This window comes from Heterodontus francisci, chromosome 7, assembly GCF_036365525.1.
Source record: "Heterodontus francisci isolate sHetFra1 chromosome 7, sHetFra1.hap1, whole genome shotgun sequence".
NCBI classification, from domain to species: Eukaryota; Metazoa; Chordata; class Chondrichthyes; order Heterodontiformes; family Heterodontidae; genus Heterodontus; species Heterodontus francisci.
The window spans coordinates 107939245-107964412 of NC_090377.1; the positions used below are offsets into that span (position 1 = coordinate 107939245).

General features: G+C 43.4%; 1 protein-coding gene across 2 annotated transcripts in view; it reads left to right on the plus strand.

Moving 5' to 3' along the window:
• iqca1 (IQ motif containing with AAA domain 1) overlaps positions 1-25168 on the plus strand; it is a 305109-nt gene that overhangs the window by 243536 nt on the left and 36405 nt on the right. For both annotated transcript variants that reach the window (XM_068034609.1, XM_068034610.1), the window contains 2 exons: positions 3508-3615; positions 7628-7827. In XM_068034609.1, coding sequence (XP_067890710.1) covers positions 3508-3615; positions 7628-7827 — 308 coding nt within the window. The remainder of the gene's footprint in view (positions 1-3507; positions 3616-7627; positions 7828-25168) is intronic.

Genomic DNA, 25168 nt, shown 5'->3' on the forward strand with positions numbered 1-25168 from the left:
TGACTACACCTTCCATCAACATCGACCACCTCACTTTGGAGATCGTTGACAGCTTCATATACCTTGGATCAACAATAGCCAGCAATCTGTCCCTTGCTGCCGAAATCAGCACCAGGATTGCCAAGGCTGCAGCTGTCAAGTCAAAGTTGAGAATACGAGTGTGGACCAACAGCAAATTAACCAAAAATCGATCCTGGCACTGGCCTGTTAATTGCCTGGTGTCATTAAATAGAGCCAGGGGATTCCCACCGCCTTTTCAGCCCAATGCCGGGAGCCCTGCCTGTTCCACTAAATTCTGCCCAGTGTGTGAAAACTGTAAGCATGTACCAGGTTTGTGTTCTCAGCACCCTCCTTTGTAGTAGCAAAGCATGGACAACTTATGCAAGCCAAGAAAAGCAGCTGAACAGCTTCCACCTCCACTGCCTCAGACAAATATTTTAGTTTTAATGTTGGCATGGATATGTGGTTGAAAGTTCATCAGATTTGACAGCAAGGTCATGGACAGTCTGGTTCAGCCTCAGACAGGGAGAAAGATGGAATAAAAACAAGAAATGCTGGAACCACTCAGCAGGTCTGGCAGCATCTGTGGAAAGAGAAGCAGAGTTAACGTTTCGGGTCAGTGACCCTTCTTCGGAACTGACAAATATTAGAAAAGTCACAGGTTATAAGCAAGTGAGGTGGGGGTGGGGCAAGAGATAACAAAGGAGGTCTAGGTTGGACCAGGCCACATAGCTGACCAAAAGGTCACGGAGCAAAGGTAAACAATATGTTAATGGTGTGTTGAAAGACAAAGCATTAGTACAGATTAGGTGTTAATATACTGAATATTAAACAGCAGCAAGTGCAAACCTGAAAAAAACAGTGGGGAAGCAAACTGAACAGACTAAGATGAAGTGAAATAAATGCAAAAAAAAAAATTGTAAAAAATGTAAAAAAGAATGTAAAAAAAAGGAAGAAAAAATAACTAAAAATGAAAGTAAAGTGGGGGGCTGTCATGCTCTGAAATTATTGAACTCAATGTTCAGTCCGGCAGGCTGTAGTGTGCCTAATCGGTAAATGAGACGCTGTTCCTCGAGCTTGCGTTGATGTTCACTGGAACACAGCAGCAATCCCAGGACAGAGATGTGAGCATGAGAGCAGGGGGGAGTGTTGAAATGACAAGCAACCGGAAGCTCAGGGTCCTGCTTGCGGATTGAGCGGAGATGTTCCGCAAAGCGGTCACCCAGTCTGCGCTTGGTCTCCCCAATGTAGAGGAGACCACACTGTGAGCAGCGAATACAGTATACTACATTGAAAGAAGTACAAGTAAATCGCTGCTTCACCTGAAAGGAGTGTTTGGGGCCTGGGATAGTGAGGAGAGAGGAGGTAAATGGGCAGGTATTACACCTCCTGCGATTGCAGGGCAAGATGCCATGGGACGGGGACGAGGTGGTGGGGGTAATGGAGGAGTGGACCAGGGTGTCGCGGAGGGAACGATCCCTTCGGAATGCTGACAGGGGAAGGGAGGGGAAGATGCGACTGGTAGTGGTATCACGCTGGAGGTGGCGGAAATGGCGGAGGATGTTCCTTTGGATATGGAGTCTGATGGGGTGAAAAGTGAGGACAAGGGGAACCCTGTCACGGTTCTGGGAGGGAGGGGAAGGGGTGAGGGTAGAGGTGCGGGGAATGGGCCGGACACGGTTGAGGGCCCTGTCAACCACAGTGGGGGGAAATCCTCGGTTGAGGAAAAAGGAGGTCATATCAGAAGCACCGTCATAGAAGGTAGCATCATCAGAGCAGATGCGTCGGAGACGGAGAAACTGGGAGAATGGAGTCCAATCTAGACCTCCTTTGTTATCTCTTGCCCCACCCCCACCTCACTTGCTTATAACCTGTGACTTTTCTAATATTTGTCAGTTCCAAAGAAGGGTCACTGACCCGAAACGTTAACTCTGCTTCTCTTTCCACAGATGCTGCCTGACCTGCTGAGTGGTTCCAGCATTTCTTGTTTTTATTTCAGATTTCCAGCATCCGCAGTATTTTGCTTTTATATTAGAAAGATGGAATAGTTGGCTTGGGAATCGAGTTTGTGGTAGGGATTGAAAACAGTAGATTCAGTATTCTCGATATTTAATTGGAGAAAATTTCTGGTATGAGAAGCAGTGTGACAATTTAGAGAGAGTGGAGGGGTAGACAGAGGTGGAGATGAGGTAGAGCTGGGTATTATCAGTGTACAAGTGGAGACCTCCCCTGAAGCTGCTGTCTCTCAAATGCTAGGCCTCCAGCCTTCTCTCTTAAATCTACAATGCCATTGGCAATGACGTGAACACCAAGCTCTACAGGCACAAGTTCCAATGGTGCAGCCAGCAGTGACCCCGTCCCAAGAGGAAGCTGCCATGAAAGGAGGGCCACCTCTGCTGTTGTTCAGGCAACTCTTGGTAGGATTATTATTCTTGGGAATAGCAGGTAGGTCTTGTCACTCACAAGCAATCCACTGACATGATTTTCTTACTTAAGGAGGTGAAGGACTACCAGATTTTGAGCAACAAGCATACTGCCATTTTGGGTAAATTGGAGATCAAAACCATTTCAATTCCATCCAATCAAGCACTCCCAGTTCGAGTATATCTCAGGTTTTGTAATGTTTTCATATATGATGCTCATGACATAATGGTGTAAATAAACACTTCCTTGCACTAGTCATGCTCGTTGTCCGTTGTCTCTGCTAGTGACACCTGAATGTATTACAGCTTTGATATAGAATAAAGCTCTCTGAAGTGCTCCCATCAAGGAGTCTAAGCTCAGCCATAGAACATGCCGGATACAGAGTAAAGTTCCTTCTCTTTGCCTAAGAATGTTCCTTAATCCTAATAGCACAAGATTATCTTCTGCTGCACAGTATGACATTTCCATCTCATGATATTTATAACCACCCCCGTTCCCCACCCCCCCAAATAAGTTGCCAATTTTTGCTGAACCATAGGCAATTTCATGGGCGGCGCAGTGGTTAGCACCGCAGCCTCACAGCTCCAGGGACCCGGGTTCGATTCCGGGTACTGCCTGTGTGGAGTTTGCAAGTTCTCCCTGTGTCTGCGTGGGTTTTCTCCGGGTGCTCCGGTTTCCTCCCACAAGCCAAAAGACTTGCAGGTTGATAGGTAAATTGGCCATTATAAATTGTCACTAGTATAAGTAGGTGGTAGGGAAATATAGGGACAGGTGGGGATGTTTGGTAGAAATATGGGATTAGTGTAGGATTAGTATAAATGGGTGGTTGATGTTCGGCACAGACTCGGTGGGCCGAAGGGCCTGTTTCAGTGCTGTATCTCTAATCAAATCTAATCAAAACCTTCCTGCCAGCAAAGAGAGATGTTTATTCCATCAGTCTGAACTAAACTTGAACCGAGGGCCACCTATGCTGCAACACCAGACTACTGAATCCCTCAAATAAGACCTTAAAAGAGACTGACAAAATGATTCAATTGACTTGATTGATTTTTATGATTAATTACTTTATCCTTTCCTATACAGGTGATTACAACTACCTCGGGACCACACTACGTCAAACTGATATCGAACCAATGCCTTCTCTCTTAGACGTGAGGCAGCTGGTCACACTCTATGGGATTCTACCATTAGGTAAGAGCCTGGAAATGAGAAATAAGGCTCTGGGACAATATACTCAGTTCTTAATTGTGGAAGACTTCAATCAGTGTTAGTAATCTGTCAAAAAGAATTGTATTGATATAGTGCCTTTCATGACCACCCCACATTTCAAAGCGCTTTACAGCCAATGAAGTACTTTTTGAAGTGTAGTCATTGTTGTAATGTAGGAAACACAGCAGCCAATTTGCACACAGCAAGCTCCCTTAAACAGCAATGTGATAATGTTCAGATAATCTATTTTTTTTCTGATGTTTAACAGGGGCTAAATATTGGCTTGGACATAGGGGATAACTCCCCAGCTCTTTCTTGAAATAGTGCCATGGGATCTTTCATGTCCACCTGAAAGGTTTCACGTCTCATTCGAGAGATGGCAGCTCTGATAGTGCAGCACTGCCTCAATACTACATGGAGTATCAGTCTTGATTTCTGGTCTTAAATACTGGAAGGGGACTTCAACCCAACACCTTCTGACTCGAGGCGAGAGTGCTACCATCGGAGCCACAGTTGACACTGTGGTCAGAGACCTCTGCAAGGAAGAGGACAAATCCGGAATCTTAGAATGACATAGAAGGAGGCCATTCAATCCATTGAGTCCATGCTGGCTCTCTGTAGAGCAATCCAATCAGTCCAGTTCCCCGATTCCATCCCCATGGCCCTGCAAGTTTATTTCCCTCAAGTGCCCATCCAATTTCCTTTCAAAATCATTCATCGGACTGCATTTTAAGAGTCTGCCGCTGAAGTAGGTGGCGGACGTAAAAAAATGGGGCCTGCCTGGGCATGGCCGTGGCATCTGCCCCCTGCAATGATGTGAAGGGAGAGGGTGAGCCGTCGCCGGCAACGGCATCCAGCACCAATGCGCAGGTGCCGGCGCCATTTTTAAAGGGTTTACAGCAATCAATGGACATTCAAAATCTGCAAGACAGAGTTAAATGACCTTTACATGCATTTTCCTACCCACCTCAAAGGCATTTCCAAACATTCGTGCCCTTTCCCGCCCCGGAATTCAAATATTGAGAATTTGACCTCCCACTCCCCCACAAAGTTCAGCAACTTTGCCCTTTACCCCTTCCCATCACCCCCCACTCTGACCAATCCACATCGTTGTTACCCTGCTCCCCCCTCCCGCACAGAGAAATAATTCTCCTCCCCCATTCCCGCAGGTGTCACGCCATGTTCTGATCTTATACACCTCTATCAAATCACCCTCAATCTCCTTTGCTCCAAGGAGAACAATGCAGCTTCTCCAACCTAGCCTTGTAGCTAAATTCCCTCATTGCTGGAACCATTCTGGTAAATCTCCTCTGCACCCTCTCCAGGACCCTCACATCCTTCCGACAGTGTGGTGACCAGAACTGGAGGCAATATTCTAGTTGGGGCCTAACCAGAGCTTTTTAAAGGTTCAGTATAACTTCCAAACTTGAGATTTGTAAAATTGATCAGCCATGATCTTACTGAATGGCAGGGCAGGCTTAAGGAGCCGAATGGCCTACTCCTGCTCCTATTTCTTATATTTTCATGTTCTTCTTCCCTGCCTTTGTACTTAATACCTCTATTTATGAAGTCCAAGATCCCATATGATTTGCTATCTATTCTCTCAATATTTCCTGCCGCCTTCAAGAATCTGTGCACATGAACTCCAAGGTTCCTCTGTCCCTGCACACGCTTTAAAATTGTACTATTATGTCTATATTGCCTCTCCCGATCCTTTCTGCCAAAATGCACCACCTTGCATTTAGTCACAGTGGCACAGAAGATGGCCATTTGGTCCATGCCGAAATAAAACAACTTGTGTCGTGACTTGGATTCAAACCGAGGTTACTGCAGCCACAATGCAGAGTACTAACCACTATATGATCATGGTGTCACACATTAGCTGCTGTTGGATTCTATTTGCCACTTATCTACCCATTCTGCTAGCCTATCTATGTCCTGTTGTAGTTGATTTGTATTATCTTCACTGTTTACCACCCTCCAAGATCAGCATCATCAGCAAATTTTGAAATTTTACTCTGTATTCCAATATCCAAGTCATTCATATATATTAAAAAAGCAGCAGTCCTGGCACTTAGGGAACACCACTATCTACTATCCTCCATTCTGAAAAACAATCATTTACCACAGCTCACTGTTTTCTGTGCTCAAGCCTTTTATTCCTTTTTCGTATTTGTTCATGGGATGTGGGCATCACTGGTTAGACCAGCATTTATGCCCATCCCTATTCAACTGAATGGCTTGCTAGGCCATTTTTTTTAAAGAGTCAACCACATTGCTGTGGGTCTGGAGTCACATGTAGGCCATACCAGGTAAAGACAGCAGATTCCCTTCCCTAAAGGACATTAGTAAACAAGATGTGTTTTTACAACAATGGTTTCATGTTCACCATTAGACTAGCTTTTTAATTCCAGATTTATTAATTAAATTTAAATTTCACTATCTGCTGTGGTCAGACTCAAACCCATACCCCAGAGCATTAGCCTGGGCTTCTGGTATTAGTAGTGCAGTAATGTTCCCTGTGAGCCTTCATTTTGTTAACCAGCCTTTTATGTGGTACATTGTCAAGCACGTTCTTAAACTCCATATATGGTCAACATCCATTGTTTTCCCTTCATTAATCTTCTCTGTTACTTATCAAAAAATTCTGTTAGTTAAATTTGATCTGCCTTTTACAAATCCGTTATTGGTCTCCTTAATTGACTCAAACCTCTCCAAGTGCCTATTGATTTTTTTCCCCTGATTATTGTTTCTAAAATCTTACCCACCACTGATGTTAAACTGACCAGCCTGTAGTTATTAGGAATGTCCTTATACCCTTTCTTGAATAGGGTGTGACATTTCCCATTCTCCAATCATCTGGCACCTCCCCCATATCTTGGGAAGTTTGGAAGATTATGGCAAGCCCTTTGGCTATCTCCACTCCCACATCCTTTAGCAATCTGAGGTGCAAGCCATCCAGACCAGGTAACTTATCCATTCTAAGCATAGACAGCCTTTCCAGTACATCCTGCCTATCAATTTTCACCCCATCCCTTACCTCTACCATCTCCGCTTATACCGGTATTCTATCAGTATCCTCTTCCTTAATAAATATTGATACAAAATACTCATTAGGTATTCTAGCCTTGCTTTGCACCTTTAAGCATATATGACACTCTTTGTCCCTAATAGGCCCTTCCCCACCTCTTACTACCGCCTACTCTTTACAGACCAATAGAAGATTTTTGGATTCCCTTTTATGTTAACTTGCATTTTATTCGCATATTCTCCCTTTGCTAGTCTTATCATCCTCTTCACTTCCCCTCTCAACTTATTGTATTTGGCCTGGTTCTTGCTTGAATAATTCACTTGACATGCATCATATACCATCTTCTTCTGTTTGATCATAATCTCTATCACCCTTGTCATCTCAGGAGCCTGGCTTTGTTTCCCCTACCTTTTGCCCTGGTTGGAATGTACTAGCCTGTACCGGAAACATCTCCTCCTCAAAGATCACCCATTGTTCTGTTCCTGTTTTTCCTTTCAGCCTTTGTTTCCATTTTACCCTGGCTGGATCCCTTCACATTCCATTGAAGTTAGTCCTCTTCTAATTTAGATGTTCTACTTTAGATTGTTCCTTGCTTTTCTCCATTACTAATCTAAAAATCTAAACCTTATGATACAATGATCATTCTTACCCAAGTGTTCCCCCACAGACACCTGGTCCATTTGATCCACCTCATTCCCCAGCACTAGATCCAGCAATGCCTCCTTCCTCATTGGACCAAGAATAGATTCACTGCATTTACCCCAACACTTCAATCTTCCATCTTCTAGTTCTTCGGATCTTTATGTTTATATGTCATGTTTGGGTAAGGAATTCTACACAATAAAACAGAGTAGTAATTTTATGTATCGGGATTCTATGGCTGAATCAAAATTACACTTGGATCAGGAGTGAATTTCTGTGGAGTTCAGTGTTTCTAATTGAGACCCTGTGTTCCTTTTTCAGGTTCTCAGGCTGTCCATGAAAAAGCTCCATTGGTGAAGTCTTTGCTGTTGGCAGGACCATCTGGAGTTGGAAAGAAAATGCTGGTCCATGCTCTCTGTACAGAAACTGGAGCCAATCTTTTTAATTTGTCACCACATAACATTGCTGGAAAATACCCGGGCAAGATTGGCCTCCAAATGATGATCCATTTAATATTTAAGGTAAACTATCTAATGTACAAACAGGAAGATTGGATTGTGTTGAATACATAACCGTAAATTTTGGATTATCTCATTTCCTGCGTTTTTACAGTGTAGCTGGTTGTGTGCGAGGCCTTACCTGTGGTGCAAGGTCTCATAAAATTTACTCCATATTTGGTATCCATTGGATCCAATATTCATCCATCAGAAATTGCTGACTTAATAATTTCCCCTTGTCTCTGTAACGTTTTTTTACATGTTTCTCATTTCCTTCGATGTCTTTCCCTTCCTCTCCATAGAGACTGACGTTGCTTGGATACAATTCCAAAGCTAGAGAGGGTGCAGAAAAGATTCACAAGGATGTTGCCTGGTTTGGAGGGCTTGAGTTATAAAGAGAGATTGGATAGGCTGGGTCTGTTTTCCTTGGAGCGAAGGAGGTTGAGAGGGGACATGATAGAGGTATATAAAATTATGAGAGGCATAGATAGGGTAGATAGCCAGAGTCTGTTTCCCATGGTAGGGGTGACTAAAACTAGAGGGCATAGATTTAAGGTGAGAGGGAGGAGGTTTAAAGGGGATCAAAGGGGTAAATTTTCACACAAAGAGTAGTGGGTATCTGGAATGAGCTGCCTGAGGAGGTGGTAGAGGCAGGAACAGTAGCAACATTTTAAGAGGCATCTGGACAGGTACTTGAATGAGCAAGGCATAGAGGGATATGGAATGAATGCAGGCAGGTGGGATTAGTATAGATAGGCATAATGGTTGGCATGGACGCGGTGGGCCAAAGGGCCTGTTTCTATGCTGTACGACTCTATGACTCTAAAGGTACCTGCTGTCCTCCAGTACTTCCCACCACAGTGGTCATTCTTCACAATTTAGAACCTCCCCTCCAGCCCACCCCTGCAAAATCTCAATGCAAATATTGAAGCAGTTGTGATGGTCCCCATCCCAAATTCCAAAATATCGTTTCCACTATCCAAGAGGAAAGTGTTGCCATTTCAAAAATGGTAATATACAGCAGCAGAAATCACATTAATAAATATAGGAAAATATAGAATTCAAGACACTGTGCTCATAGCATGTTGTCCTCCTGGCCAGACCCCAAACAGACAAAGACATGATTACCAAATCTAAATATTTCCCAGACTCACTAGGATTCCCTTTCACAATATAGGAGTCAGTGCCTTTGCCTGAAAAACTATGAGCATTTGTAGGATATTTACCTTTGGGTGTCAGCCGTGGCTCAGTGGGTAGCACGCTCACTTTTGAGTCACAAGGTTCCAAGTTCAAGTCACATTCCAGGTCTTGAACACAAAAATCAATGCTGACACTCCAGTGCAATACTGAGGGAGTGCTGCAGTGTAGGAGGTGCTGTCTTCAGATGAGACATTAAACTGAGGCCCTGTCTGTCCTCTCAGGTGGACGTAAAAGATCCCATGGCACTATTTTGAAGAAAAGCAGTGGAGTTATCCCTGGTGTCTTGGCCGATATTTATCCCTCAATCAACATTACAAAAACAGATTTTCTGGTTATTAATATGTTGCTGTTTGTGGGAGCTTGCTGTGCACAAATTGGCTGTCATGTTTCCTACCTTACAATAGTGACCATACTTCAAAAATACTTTATTGGCTGTAAAGCATTTTGAGATGTCCGCTGGTCATCTATATAAATGGTGCAGGGGTCGAAAACCAGAGGACAGAGATTTAAGGTGATTGGCAAAAGGACCAAACAACCCGAACAGAAGAAACTAATGCACAAGATTTCACTTTTACAAATTTCACTTTAACAATCAAACCAAAATTAGCCTAAATTAAACATGAAATAACAGACATATTACAAATTACACATTTGCTATCTGATACAACAAAGATATATCTCACAGATTTACTAGTCAGTTCACTCAGCATATAGAGTATCGATTACTGCCACACAGTCCTTCAAAGCTCTGAATTGTCTTGGGTAGATTTTCAACTCACTTCTTCAACAATTTCACGGTTCCCTTTCAACATGATCTCTACAGTTAAGGCTTTTGACAGCAGTTCACTTTCAACACAAACTCCACAGTTAAGGTCTTTCCCAAAACGGCGCACTTTTCCACAACTTTATCAGCTCCACTCACTACAGGCTTAACGGCGTGGATCCACCAACACTATCCTTTACCCTAGCCTTGTGCATTGTATAGGTCAGGTCTGGTTAATCGGTTACTCTAAGTAACAGAGATAGTGCCTGGATCTAGCCATTACTTTTCTCAACCTGCTTGCAATCCACCCTCCGGTCATCTGCTCCATAGACTTTTCTGTCTTCTATCTGACTCCAACCAGCTATTTTAGTTACCCCTAAACCTGAAGATTTGTTTCAGGCTGCTGGTACAGTCTGTTCCAAAAAAAAAGAAACAAACATTGCAACCAGGGTCAATGCCCCTGCCAGAATATTCAACAAGTCATCTGTTCGGATCACAGCTCACACAAGTTCTCCATGAGTCCCACAAACTGCAGATTCATCTCATCTGGGAGACCAGCCAGGAGTGAATTGAAATTGTCAAGTCTAGAGTTAATGAAGGCATGAATGAGGGTTTTAGCAGCAGATGAGCCGAGACAGGGGAGAAGTTGGGCAATGTTACAGAGGTGGAAATAGGTGGCCTTAGTGAAAAGACTGGCTTAATCTCAGACTTTTTCCAGGAAGAGGGATGGAAGAAGTAGCTCGGGCAAGGGGTTTGGAGCGGGAACCAAAAACAATAGCTTCAGTTTTCCCAATATTTAATTGGAGAAAAATTTCTGCTCATTCAGTACTGGATGTCAGATAAACTGATAGTTTAGCAATAGTGGAAGAGTCACAAGAGGTGGTAGTGAGGTAGAGCTGAGTGTTATCACGTACATGTGGAAACTAGCACTGTGCTTTCAGATGATGTCACCAAGGGGCAGCATGTAGATGAGAAATAGGATGGTGTCAAGGATAGATCCTTGCTAGAGACCAGAGGTAACAGTACAGGAGCAGGAAGAGAAGCCATTGCAAGTGATTCTCTGGCTACAATTAAACAGATAAGGTTGTACCAGTTGAGAGCAGTCCCACCCAGCTGGATGATATTGCAGAGGTGTTGGAGGAGGATGGTGTGGTCAACTGTGTCAAAGGCTGCAGATGTGTTGAGAAGGATGAGGAGGGAAAGTTTACCTTTGTCACAGTCACATAGGATGTCATTTGTGACTTTGATAAGAGCTGTTTTGGTACTGTGGCTGGGGCGGAAACTCAATTTGAGGGATTCAAACATGGAGTTCCGGGAAGATGGGCAACAACATATTTAATGATTTTGGAGAGGAAAGAGAGGTTCAAGATGGGATGGTAGTTTGCAAGGACAGAGGGCTCCTAATCTGTTTCTTCCCTTCTAACAAATTGTAATCCAATTTGCTCCTGTCCCCGTAATTCCATATCCCATAGTTTTCTCGAATACTCTTCTGCATGGTAGCTTGTCAAATGCTTTCTGAAAGTCCATTGTTGTGGGACAACTCAATCACCACACGAGGAGACTCAGGTACAGGTTGTTCAATCGTTTATTCAAGCGTACAGAGGGAGAGATACCACCTCGGGTATTCTGAGGTAATACTCTGACTTTACATTCAAGAGCACAAACTTATATACTGTTCTTATCATGCAATTGATATGATTGATCATAAAACAATGGTGATTGATTACACATTCCAATGAACACACATCCTCAACATTATCAATAAACATACCAGATGGCTCCTTACTGAGCCTATTATCTCTTTGTTTCCCATCACACCAACCTTCCATGGAAACAGTGGGCTCGAGGCCCTGGCTCCAATCTTCACTCCCTAATCCTGCCCTTTACCTTATCAGCATGTTTGTTTCTTTTCTCAACCTGACTCAATATGCCATGTTTCATATGGAAACTGGGGGAAGTGACAGTAAAATGGGCAGAATGATGAAAAATCCACCAGGATTTGAACCCTTTTGCAGCACGTGGGCAAGGGGCAGGCAGCAGTGCTCTCAGCAAAGGCAAGGGATGAAATCCCAATTGGAGAGATGAGGTGAGAGCAAGCCTCATCTCCCAATTTTCCACCATGATCCTGCCCAATTTCAGGCAGAATTTTGGAGGAAAATTACCCCCGCTCCAAATAATGGCAAATGACGGCTGAGTCATAAGGAAAGGTCTAGTCTAGAAAGCATGCAGTTAAAAAGGACTTCACTGAGGTGTATAAATACTAAATCGGCTACATAAAGCAGATCCAAATTCTTACTTTAAAGCAAGCCGGGAGATTAAGACCAAAAGATGAAAATTAAGTTTAAAACAGACATTAGGATGGGCTTGTTTATTCTGGAGTAATAAACAATTTTCCAAAGTACTGGAAATAAAAACAATAGGGCGGTGTGTCCTTGAAGTTTGTACACACCCATCCCTGTTCCCATCCCATAATTTACCCCCAACACAGAAATGTCTCCCTCCTGCCAGCCAAATTTCCAACCCCAGCCTCATTCAGGTTTCTTCCCTCCTTTTTGTAGGAATTTTGTGTTGTGATCTTATTGAGATCAGAGTGTTAGTGCTGGGGAATGGAACAATTCACTATGTGATGTAGCTGGCATGAGCATCTAACATTCTTGTGTCATATATGGCACCTTTGAAATCACAATTGCTGTGGACCCATGCCCATTAGCAACTAGTTTGCCCAAAGTCATCTCACCTGAGAATCTCAGACAGCAAACAGAAGACAGCTGACATATGTTCCATCAACCTGGACTGAATTTAACCTTCAGTCTAAGAAGTCAGATGTCAGCAATGTTCTTATTCCAGTATCATGCTCTCTCTTTGGTGAGGTCGGGAATATAATACATTTGCACCACTTCTGTCAAATAATGCAATATGCTGCGCGAGTAAATAATATCCAATATTCATGCCAGGGTCCTAAAAACTCTATTATTTTAAAAGGCTTGAGCTGATACAAGATAAAGTAATTACAAACCATTTTGACAAATACCAGAATTGTTACAGCCTCAGCATTTCACCTTCGTATGTTATTTTTATGTGGTATATATAAAAACCTTTTACTCATCACTGGGTTATTTAGGAATTTAGAGTAATCCCAACTCGGTTCTTAGTGAGCACAGGTTCACAAACCATAATTGACCCTTAAACTGCCCCTAATCTCTTACTCTGTACTGGTTTAGCAATCCAAAATGCTGATGTGATCAATCGAAGATGTCACACTGATGGAGGTGGTTCTCCTCTGGAGCTGTTAGCCTACAAATTCTTCCTAATGATATTAGTGGACATTTAACGCATTGCAATGATATTCTTGGACTTTAACACAGCCATCAATTTGAAAGTATTTGAAACAAAACAGTAGTCTTTTCTGTGCTGTTGCTGGCAGAGCAAAGGGAGATTTGCTCTTAGTGTCATAGAGCCTTTCAGCCCAACGAGTCCATGCCAGCTCTCCGCGGAACAATCCAGTCAGTCCCATTTCCCTGCTTGATCCCTGTTGCCCTACGAGTTTATTTCCTTCAAGTGCCTATCTAATTTCTTTTTGAAATCATTGATTGTCTCCACTTCCACCAACCTCGTGCGCAGCAATTTCTAGGTCATTATCACTCGCTGTGTAAAAAAGGTTCTTCCTTACATTCCCCCTGCATCTCTTGCCCAAAACCTTCAATCTGTGTCCCCTAGTCCTTGTACCATCAGTTAATAGGAATAGCTTTTCTTTGTCTAACTTATCTAAGCCTGTCATAATCTTGTACACCTCTATAAAATCTCCCTTCAATCTCCTTTGCTCCAAGGAGAACAACACCAGCTTTTCCAACCTAACATTGTAACTAAAATCCCCCATCCCTGGAACCATTCTGGTAAATCTCCTCTGCACCCTCTCATGGGCCCTCACATCCTTCCATCTGCCACTTATCTGCCCATTCTGAAAGTCTATCTATGTCCTGTGGCAGGCGATTCATATCAACCTCACCGTTTGCCATTCCTCCAAGTTTGGTATCATTGGCAAATTTTGAGATTCTACTCTGTAGTCCAAGATCCAAGTCATATATATAGAGAGCAAAAAAAGCAGTGGTCCTAGCACCGGCCCTTGGGGAACACCATTGTCTACCATCCTCCAATCTGAAAAATAACTATTTACCACGACTTGCTATTTTCTTTCCTTACGCCAATTTTTATCTAATTGGACACTGACTCTCCTATTTCATGAACCTCAGTTTTCTTAAGCAGCTTTTTATGTGATACTTAATCAAATGCTTTCCTAAAATCCATATAGACAACATCCACTGCATTCTCATCATCAACCTTCTTTGTTACATCATCCAAAAATTCAATAAGATTGGTCAAGCGTGATCTGCCTTTTACAAATCCAAGCTGGCTCTCCTTAATTAATTCAAACCTCTCCAAGTGTCTGTTGATTTTTTTCCTGATTATTGTTTCTAAAAAATTACCCACCACTGATGTTAAGCTAACTGGCCTGTAGTTGCTGGACTGTCCTTCCACCCATTCTTGAATAAGGGTGTCACATTTGCCAGTCTAATCCTCTGGCACCTCTCGCATATCAAGGGAAGATTAGAAGATTATGGCAATCTGGTACGACCAGGTGAGAAAAGGGTCTAGGGTTCCCTTTCAGCCTTCACCTGGTCTTACCGTAACAGAATTTAATTTTTGAACACACCATGTTTTTAGCTCCCCCTTGGTGAATCCTTGCTCACTGCTTTCCAACTATAAGGCAAAGAAACCAGCCAAACAGGTTTTCTTCGGTTTAAAGAAGAAAAGTTGAAGTTTATTAAACTTATACTCTAATTCGGTTAACGCCTACAGATACAAGACTTGCCCACGCTAGCATGCATACGCGATACACACGTGCAGATAGAGACAGAAAAGAGATGAAATAAAGTGGAAAAGTTTGAGGCAATATCTGAAGATGGTTTTGTTTACTGTTCTTCAAGCTCGCTATAGGTCTTGCTTTAGGAGATGTAGGAGACTTTTCTCTCTTGAGGTTCACGTATCCTCAGTGGGTCCAGAGGGTCTTCTCAGTCCAGGAGCAAACAGTCTTTCTGTGTTCAAACTCTTTGTGACTACTGCAAAAAAACCTGGACCAGCCTGTTAGTCATGTGACCAGCTGGTTTATCCAGACCTGGCTTTTGTGGATTGTATCACCTTAGCAGTCTCTGAAATGCTCTTCCTCACCTTCAATGTCTGGTGATCAAAATCCATTTGGGTTAATTGGAGCAGGGAATAATCCTTTGTCTCCACAAGCACTGTCTGTTAGTATGCAAATTGTTTTTTTTCCAGCCACGACTGATGTGTTTAACAAGTCATTTCCTTGCTCCAGCAACAGTTTAAAATCAATGTTCATATGACAAAATTAATATGCCTCATTCTTGGCAGGTGGGGGTCTGCATGACACAATTCCTTCCCCTATCTACACCCCCACTTCCTTTAGCAAGCTGGGATGTAAGCAATCTGGACAGGTGACTTATCTACCCTCAGCATAGCCAGCTTTTCCAGTGCCACCCCCTCTCAATTTTTATCCTATCCATTGCCTCTCTCCACATCTGCCGATATTTTGTCATATTCCTCTTCCTTAGTAAATACCAATACAAAGTTCTCATTAAGTATTCTAGCCTTGCCCTGTGCCTCGAAGCATATAGTACCCGCTTTGTCCCTAATAGACCTCACTCCACCTCTTACTACCTGCTTACTATTTACAGGCCTGTACAAGATTTTTGGGTTCCCTTTTCGGTTGATTGCATTTTATTCTCATATTCTCTCTTTGTCAGTTTTATTTTCCTCTTCACCTCTCCTCTCAACAGATTGTATTTGACCTGGTTCTCACTTGAAGAATTCACATGACATGCAACATACACCCACTTTTTTTGTTTGCCCCAAAATCTAAGCCCTCCCTCCTGCACCATGCTTCAAGCCACGCATTGATCCTCCCTATCTACCTATTTCTATTCTTGCTAGTGCATGGCACTGGGAGAAATCCACAGATGACTACCTTTGAGGTATTATTTTTTAACTCCCTGGCTCCTGAAAATCTGACTGTAGGACCTCAATATCTGCCCTCCCTATGTTGTTGGTACCAACATGTACCACAACATCCAGCTCACTCACTTCCCCCTGTAGAATATTCTGCACCCTCTCCGTGATGTCCTTTACCCTGGCACCAGGGAGGCAACACACCATGCTGGACCCATGATGATGGTTGCAGAAATGCCTGTCTGACCCCTTGACTATGGAATCTCTGATAACAACTGTGTTTTTACATTTTGCTGTTCCCTCCTGTATAGTCCTTTGCCCATTGGTACCATGGTCTGAATTGCACTCCTTCAGGGTATCATCACTTCCAGCAGTCTCCATGCTGAGTACCTGTTAGAGAGTGGCACACACGTATGTTTGTATGGAGCAGATGGGAGTGTGGAAATTGAGACACAAACAGATCAGAGATGATCTTATTGAATTGCAGAGCAGCCTTGAGGGGCCGAACGGCCTACTTCTGCTCCTAATTCGTATGTTCGTATGAAGACTCCTGCACCTCCTGCCTCTTCCTACACTTCCAGATGGCCACCCAACTACTATCCTGAACTCTTACTTTTTGTAGGGTGACCATCTCCTGGAAAGTATGATTCAGGAAATTCTCCTCCACCCTGATGCTCTGCAGTGAATCCAGCTGCTCCTCATGCTCTGAAATCCTGAACTCAAGCTGAAGCAGCTGGAGACACTTCCTACACAAGTGGTCGTTGAAGACATGTGAAGTGTCCTGAAGTTCGCACATGGCGCAGGAATTGCAAGCAACAGGTCTCAGCTGCACAATCTTGATGTGAAAAATCCCTCTATTCCCTCTTTATCAATCTAGTTAGTACCCTGTGTACATAGAAACATAGAAAATAGGAGCAGGAGTAGGCCATTCAGCCCTTCGGACTTGCTCAGCCATTCAAAAAAGATCATGGCTGATTGTCTAATTCAGTACCCTGTTCCCGCTTTTACCCCATATCCCTTGATCCCTTTGGCATTAAGAAATATATCTATCTCCTTCTTGGATATATTTAATGATTTGGCTTCCTCTGCCTTCTGCGGTAGAGAATTTCACAGGTTCACCACCCCCTGAGTGAAGAAATTGCTCCTCATCTCGGTTCTAGATGGCATACCCCATATCCCGAGACTGTGACCCCTAGTTCTGGACTTCCCAGCTATCGGTAACATCCTCCCTGCATCTAGCCTGTCTAGTCCTGTTAGAACTTTATATGTTTCTATGAGATCCCCTCTCATTCTTTGAAACTCTAGTGAATATAGGCCTAGTCAACCCAATCTCTCTTCATACATCAATCCTGCCATCCCAGGAATCAGCCTAGTAAATCTTCTTTTCACTCCCTCCATGGCAAGAACATCCTTCCTCAGATAAGGAGACCAAAACTGCACACAATACTCCTGGTGTGGTCTCACCAAGGCCCTGTATAACTGTAGTAAGACATCCTTGCTCCTGTACTCAAACTCCTTAAACTATCAATTTTAATTAATACCTCTAGACCTGCTCTGTGCTTGTACTCTTATTAAATCACTTACTGTTATACTAATCCCAATTAAATATTTTTAATTTCCCAACTCCTAATTTGAACCAATACCCTAGTTTAGAGAGAGAAAAGAGAAAAATACTGACCAACCAATTGCTTACCTTCTTCCCTGTGATGTCACACTTTGATTTACTTTGGAACGCAGTCAGTTGGCTCTCAAGCATTGGTGAGACCAATCTAGAGTATTGCGTACAGTTTTGGTCTCCTTACTTAAGACGTGGTATAATTGCATTGGAAGCAGTTCAGAGAAGGTTCACTTGACTGATTCCTGGGATGAGAGGGTTATCTTATGAGCAAAGGTTGGACAGGCTGGGCCTGTATTCATTGGAGTTTAGAAGGATGAGAGGTGATCTTATTGAAACATATATGATCCTGAGGGAACTTGACAGGGTGGATGTTGAAAGGCTGTTTCCTCTTGTGGGAGAGACTAAAACTAGGGGGCACCATTTAAAAATAAGGGGTCACCCATTTAGGACAGAGATGAGGAGAATTTTTTCTCTCAGAGGGTAATGAGTCTGTGGAATTCTCTTCCCCAGAGAGCAGTGGAGGCAGGGTCATTGAATGTTTGTAAGGCAGAGGTAGACAGATTCTTGACAAACAAAAGAGTCAAAAGGTATCGGGGGTAGGCAGGAAAGTGGAGTTGTGTCCACAAACAGATCAGCCATGATCTTATAGAATGGCGGAGCAGGCTCGAGGGGCCGAATAGCCTACTTCTATTCCTAGTTTGTATGTATGTTCGTATGTACTTCCCCCTAGGCTTGCTCCTTTATCCTGCAGCCATCTCGCTGTGCTGTCCCCTTTTGCTTGCTCCTTTATCCTGCCGCTGTCTTGCTGTGCTCTTCCCCTAGGCTCGCTCTTTATCCTGCCAGCATTCACACTGTGCTCTCTCTCTCAGGCCCACTCCTTTATCCTGCTACCGGTCTCGCTGTGCTCTCTCCCAGGCCCACTCCTTTATCCTGATGCCAGTCTCATCGTGCTCTCCCTCAGGCCCACTCCTTTATCCTGATGCCAGTCTCACTGTGCTCTCTCTCAGGCCCACTCCTTTACTCTGATGCCAGTCTCACTGTGCTCTCTCTCAGGCCCACTCCTTTATCCTGTCACAAGTCTCACTATGCTCTCTCTCAGGCCCACTCCTTTATCCTGATGCCAGTCTCGCTGTGCTCTCTCACAGACCCACTCTGAAGGGGTGGTAGAGGCAGGAGCCCTCACAACATTTAAGAAGTTTTTAGATGAGCACTTGAAATGTCATAGCATGCAAGGCTACGGGCCAAGTGCTGGAAAATGGGATTAGAATAGTTCGGTGCTTGATGGCCGGCACAGGCACGATGGGCAGTGAATGCTTTAAGTGCCTTTCTTCTGATGTGTTCCTTACTGCAAGCAGTGCGATTTATTCCAAGTAATAAATCCTCTGTTTAGCTGATTTATGCAAATCAGCTGTGAGACTTCGATCCAACTGTTGTGGACGTTAACAATGATTATCGGTGTTACTTTGGATTAGTAAACCATCAGTGGGAAATATATATTTTCTAATATTGGGTACAATATATTATTCCAAAATAATGAGGCAGAGATATGATAGGGTTATGCAGAGAGCAGGGGTTACGGGGTAGGGGTGCAATACAGTTTTAAAGTTAATTGAGGAATCTGGAATGTTATATATGTAGAAAACCACTTACCCCTTTTCCTCTCTATCTGTCTCGTGTGTGTGCATGTGCGCGAGTGACTGCATGAGTGGATGGAGTTTTGATAATTTCAGGATAAGGCATATTGCTCAATAAATAATTAATCTTTTGTTTTAAACCTACAAGAAAACCTGTAGCTGTCTGTATATTTGACAAATAAAACACAAAGGGGTTAAACCCCAATAACAAAAAAAAAACTTGCTGCGGTCAGGTGGGAGTTGAACAGTAGGAACTACCCACAGCCCTAACCACATGGCTGGAACAGTGCAAAAAGGATTTACAAGGATGATAACAGATCTGAGAAGTTATACCTAACAGGAAAGATTAAACAGGCTGGGACTCTTTTGCCAAGAACGGAGACGGCTGAGGGGTGACCTGATAGAGGTCTTTCACATTATGAAAGGGTTTGATAGGATAGATGTTGGTGAGATGTTTCTATGCGTGTGGAGGAGACCAAAACCAGGAGTCATAAATAGAAGACAGTCACTAATAAATCCAATAGGGAATTCAAGAGAAATGACTTGACCCAAAAACTGTTTAAAATGTGGAATTTGCTACCACAAGGGGTAGTTGAGATCAATAGCATAGATGCAGTTAAGGGGACGTTAGATAAAACCCATGTAGAAAAATGAATATGAAGGGGTTTAGTTTAATATGTAGAATAATTGATAACTGAAGTGAGCTGCTGGTTGGAATTTAATTGAAAGGTTCAAATGATATTATGTAGAAAAAATTTTCAGATATCTATAAGTGAACATCATGTTAGAATCTGATGGGGGGATGGGAAGGACTTGTGTGGCATTGTTCACTGTGAGACCAAAACACTACATTAGATTCAAAACACCAGTGGCGTTCTTTTTTTTAATAACTTGTTTTGGTTTTGTGTTAAAGTGTTGACCTTCAGCATGAAGTAAATATGGCAAAAACAGAATAATAAATCATGTTCTGGAAATGATGTAATCAAACCTATAAAATTCAACTGAGATTCAAGGTTTTTAAAAATTGTTTCCAACTTGTCCTCGCTGTCTTTATCCTTGTAAAATCCTATCCATAAATGGGCATTGCAAGTCTGATGAGAAATACCATATCAGATAACTGGAAGAAAATTATGGAAAGTCCTCCCCACCCTTCCTTCATTGCAAAGGGATGTCATCATTCACTGCTTTATTTTTATCACACAGGCTGTTTTAAGAAAAAGCATCAGTTTCAGACTTGTGTGTGTTAAATCATGTGGTAAACTTTAAGGGCTGGATTTTGTTGAGCTCCTGACGTGGGGTTCCATAGTGGGGGAGCCAGAAGATCGTACTGGCAGCGGCCCGCCATGAAGCCCGACACCGGCATTGCCAGGCCCGATCTTCCTGGCAGTGGCAAGGCTCTGTGGTGGCCCTCCCATCGCTTGGCAATGGGACCCAACTTTAAATATTTAAATAAAGGATAGGCATATATTCACATACCTTTTACCACAATCACACTGGCTGTCCACGATCTTCCATGCGATGGCTGGCACTCATGCGCTTTCACTTTTCCGTCCAGGGAAAGCTGGTGCCACCAAGGTGGGAAAGGGAAGAACTTAGGATTTCTAGTGAAGTTGTGGGGGGGCGGGCGGTGGTCAACTCTGCATTTCTAGTGTGGGAGGGGTAATCTCTGCACTTTGTGCAGTTGGAAGGGGAGGGATGAGGTCAAATCAACAATGTAAGTGTTTTGTGGGAGGTGTGGGGGAAGAGAAGGGGGCATCCATTTATTTTCATTGTATTGCAGGGGGAGACGGATTAGAAATTAATTTTAAATGTATTGCAAAGGGTGGGGTACGGGGTTCAACTGTGCAGGTCTGGCAGCCCTTTAAAAATGGCATCAACACCTGCGCAGAGGCAGCTGATGCCATTGCCGGTGTTGCTGAGGCCACTCACCCCGCCACATGATTGGGGAGGTGGGGGTGGCCCGCCTGGCGTTTTCAAATGAGCTGCCACATGCTACATCGTTTTTTCATCCGCCGCCAGTCCCACGGCAGGAGAATAAAATTCAGCCCTAAATGTGTCATTTGCCCATGTTCCTCAGTTTTTTAAAGGCACTTTTAAGATAAGTTGCCTCCCCCCCTTTACAACTACTCTTGGCAGGATAATTCAAACAGCCTGCTCCTAGGCCTCTGTCATTGCCACTCTAGAATTGGCCAAAAGTAGATGCAAGAGACTGAATCACTATTCCTTGAGTTCCACACCACACATTTTGTATGATGGTCTAACAGAGATAGAAAACTCAATGTCAAAGGATGTTGACTGTTTTCGCTTTAAAACAATAGATAGATATTTACAGGGAGGTCCCATATTTGTGTCACAGTCTGTGCTCAGTTATCTGATCCCAGCAGGGCTATTGGGGGTTGCAACAATTGTCCTTAGTCCCCTTGGCTCAGAATGAGGAAGGTTTGGTTTGCCACATTTTGCCCAGTTCAAAACCAGTCAGGGTGGAGCATTTAAAGATGCTATTTATATACAAAGATCTGATTCTGCATGCACATAACATGATGGATTTTCCAGGTGTGAAGGCGAATCTGGTCTTCCTTCAGTGCAGCAGTTGAAAACCAAACTTTTTAACATCAGTTTTTGATTATTAAAGTTATGGCAGTCATTCTTGAAATTAGACAACATCTTGGTTCAAAACTGAATGAATGATCACGCCAGACAGGGTTCCCACTGCTGATCACTATCCAGTGAAAAATGTACGTGTGACGGAACAGGCTCAGCTGTGATTATTCTACCACATCACTCACAGGTTAAATAGCTTGCTGACACTAAAGAATGGCTACCTGGACCAGGGACTGAAGTGCAGCAGGCTCCTAGAATCATGGAATGGTTACCGCACAGGAGGAGGCCATTCAGCCTGTTGAGTCTATGCTGGCTATCTGCAAGAATAATCTAGCTAGTCCCACCCTGCACTCTTTCCCCGTAGCACTGCAATTTTTTTTCCCCCCTTCAAGTGCTTATCTAATTCCCTTTTGAAATCCAAGATTGAATCTATATCCACCATATCCAGGTAGTGCATTCTGTTCATAACCGCTCACCATAGAAAAAATCATTTTCTCATGTAACCGTTGTTTTTTTTGTCAATCACCTTATATCGGTGTTCTCTGGGTCTAGGCCCTTCTGCCAATGGAAATGGTTTCTCTCTAACTACTCTGTCTAGATCCCACATGATTTTGACCTCCATCAAATAGCCTCTCAACCTTCTCTGCTCTAAGGAGAACAGCCCCAGCTTCTCCAATCTATCCACATAATTGAAGTCATCTCTGGAACCTTTCCAGTAAATCTTTCCACACCCTCTGTCAGGCCTTCACATCCTTCCTAAAGTGTGGTGCCTGGAATTGGACACAATACTCCAGTTGTGACTGAACCAGTGTTTTATGAAAGTTCATCATAATGTCCTTGCTTTTGTATTCTATGGGCTGGATTTTATAGGGACCTCAACGTCGGGATCCGTGGCAGTGGGGCGGGGGGGGCATGAAAATTGCCCCGGATGAGGCCTGCAATGGACCTCGGCGCCAGCAGGGCCTGGCCCAATCTTGCCGGCAGAAGCAAGGCCTCATGGTGACCCCGCCCCCCCCACCCACTGCTCGGCGACGGGACCACAATTTAAATATGTAAAATAATGAACTTACCTGCATTAATGAAGGTCCCATCACCTCCTGATGTGCTGCCGTGATCTTCAACCTGGCGGCCAGAACTGACGCGCCGTCGGATCCCCATCTGGCGAAACGACACCCGACTCCTGTGGGGAGAGGAAGGAGATCAGTATATCAGTGCGGGAGGGATGAGCAGGGTCGAACTTACATGATTGGTCGAGGGTGTGATGGGAAGGTGTAAAGTTTAAAGTTTCTGACCTTTCTGGGTGCGTGGGCGGGAGAAAGGTCAGGTACAGAAGGTGAGTGTTTTGGCGGGGAAAAGGACAAGGGGCAACATTTACATTTATTGGGGAGGTGGGAGAGGGACTTAAATCGGTCAATAAAATTTAAGTTTCAATTTGCCCTCCATGCCCCTTTAAAATTTCAATGTGCCTGTAAGGGCTCTAAGCACTTTAAAAATGGCGCTGGTGCCTGCATTGCTCACCCGCCCCCTCCACGTCATTGGTGAGGGGGGGCGGGGCGCAGTCCGCCCTGGCTATGTTAATAAGCCACTGCATATAATATCGCGGCGGATCTGCGGAGTGAAAGCCACGCATGCGAGCCGCCAACTTTTACAGCCGCCGCCACACTCAGCGGCAGCAACATTGAATCCAGCCCTATGCCTCTATTTATAAAGCCCAGGATGCTGTCGGCCTTTTTAATTGCTTTCTCAACCTGTTCTGCCATCTTCTACGGTTTGTGCACATGTACTCCCAGGTCCCTCTGCACCTTTAGAATTGTACTCTTTAGATTATATTGCCTATCCTCTTTCTTCCGACCAAAATGTATCACTTTGCACTTCTCTGCATTAAATTTCTTCTACCACTTGTCCACCCTTTGCATCAGCCTGTCTGTGTCCTCTTGAAGACTCTCGCTATCCTCCTCACTGTACGCAACATTTCCAAATTTTGTGGCATTTGCAAATTTTGAAAATGTGCCCTGTACAACCAAGTTTGAGTCATTAATATATATCATGAAAAACAGTGGTCCTAGTACAGACCCTCGGGAACACCACTTCTTCCAGTCTGGCAAACTACCATTCACCATTATTCTTTGTTTCCAATCTTTTAGTCAACAAGCCCATTATGTGGCACTTTATAAAACACCTTTTGGAAGTCCATATTGTTATGACCAAGGCGGAAGTTATGCACTGTTAATTCAGTCCCACTACTCCACAGGTCACAGCATATTGGTAAAGTTTCCCACCTACCAGAAAAAAAAGCCAAATTAATCACTTTATTTATCCCCAGAATAAAATACGCCAAACCAGGTTTCTTTAACAAAACGAAATTAACTATTTATTAATAAACCAAGTTTTAAACGATAATAAGATGAATCTATATGCATGAAAAGATTTTATAATGTCCTAATCTTCCTAACCCTCATGCATACACTTACAATTACCAACGATTAAGCGGGGAAAAATGGTTATTGATTTTATGACAGTTTCTTCAGGATAATAAAAATTACCAGTTGTATCTTCTGGTAATATTTTCCTGGATCGGTGAGGTGTCCCAGAGTCAGATGCCACTCGATGTTTCTCCAGGTGAACAGTCTATGGTGGGCAAGCCTTTAAGGTAGTTTGTCAGCAGCAGCTATCACACAGATCTTTCAGCAACAGGTTGTAGGAATAGGTATAATTACATTTTAAAGTAGCAGTCTAACAGTAGAAACTTTCTTGAGAGTTCAGAAACTTCCAAAAACACGAAAGTCAACAGGACTTACTCTTAGCAAATGAGCCTTCTCCACTGAGCACAGCATACAGACCTCTTACTTTTTTTTAGAACAAAACAAAACACATGTGACAATATACACCATATCAACCACATTGCCCTCATCAATCCTCTGTTCCCTCCTCAAAAAATCAATCAAATTAGTTAAAGAAAATTTACTTTTCACTTGGCTTTCCTTAATTAGTTCACACTTGTCCAAGTGACTGTTAAATTTCTCCCCGATTATTATTTCTAAAAGCTTCCCCAACACTAACATTAAACTCAGCAGGTATCTGTGAAGTCATATCCCAGCAGACCCCTGTGGTAATTGCTGGGTTTATCTTTTCACCCTTTAGTGAACAATTATTTAGTCCTCTGACATCTTCCTACCCCTGTACCCACACAACCCCTAATCTAATGAGAATTGGAAGATTATGGCCAGTACCTCCACAATTTACACTCTTACTTCCCTCAGCAACCTAAAATGCATCCCATCCGGATCTGGTGACTTATCAAATTTAAGTACAGCAGCCTTTCCAGTAACTCCTCTTTATCAATTTTGAGCCCATCCAGTATCTCAACTACCTCCTCTTTTACTGTGACATTGCTAGTATCTTCTTCCTTGGTAAAGACAGATACAAAACACTCATTTAGTACCTCAGCCATGCTCTCTGCTTCCATGTGTAAGTCTCCATTTTGGACCATAATCGTCTCCACTCTCCTCTTACTACCCGTCTACTATT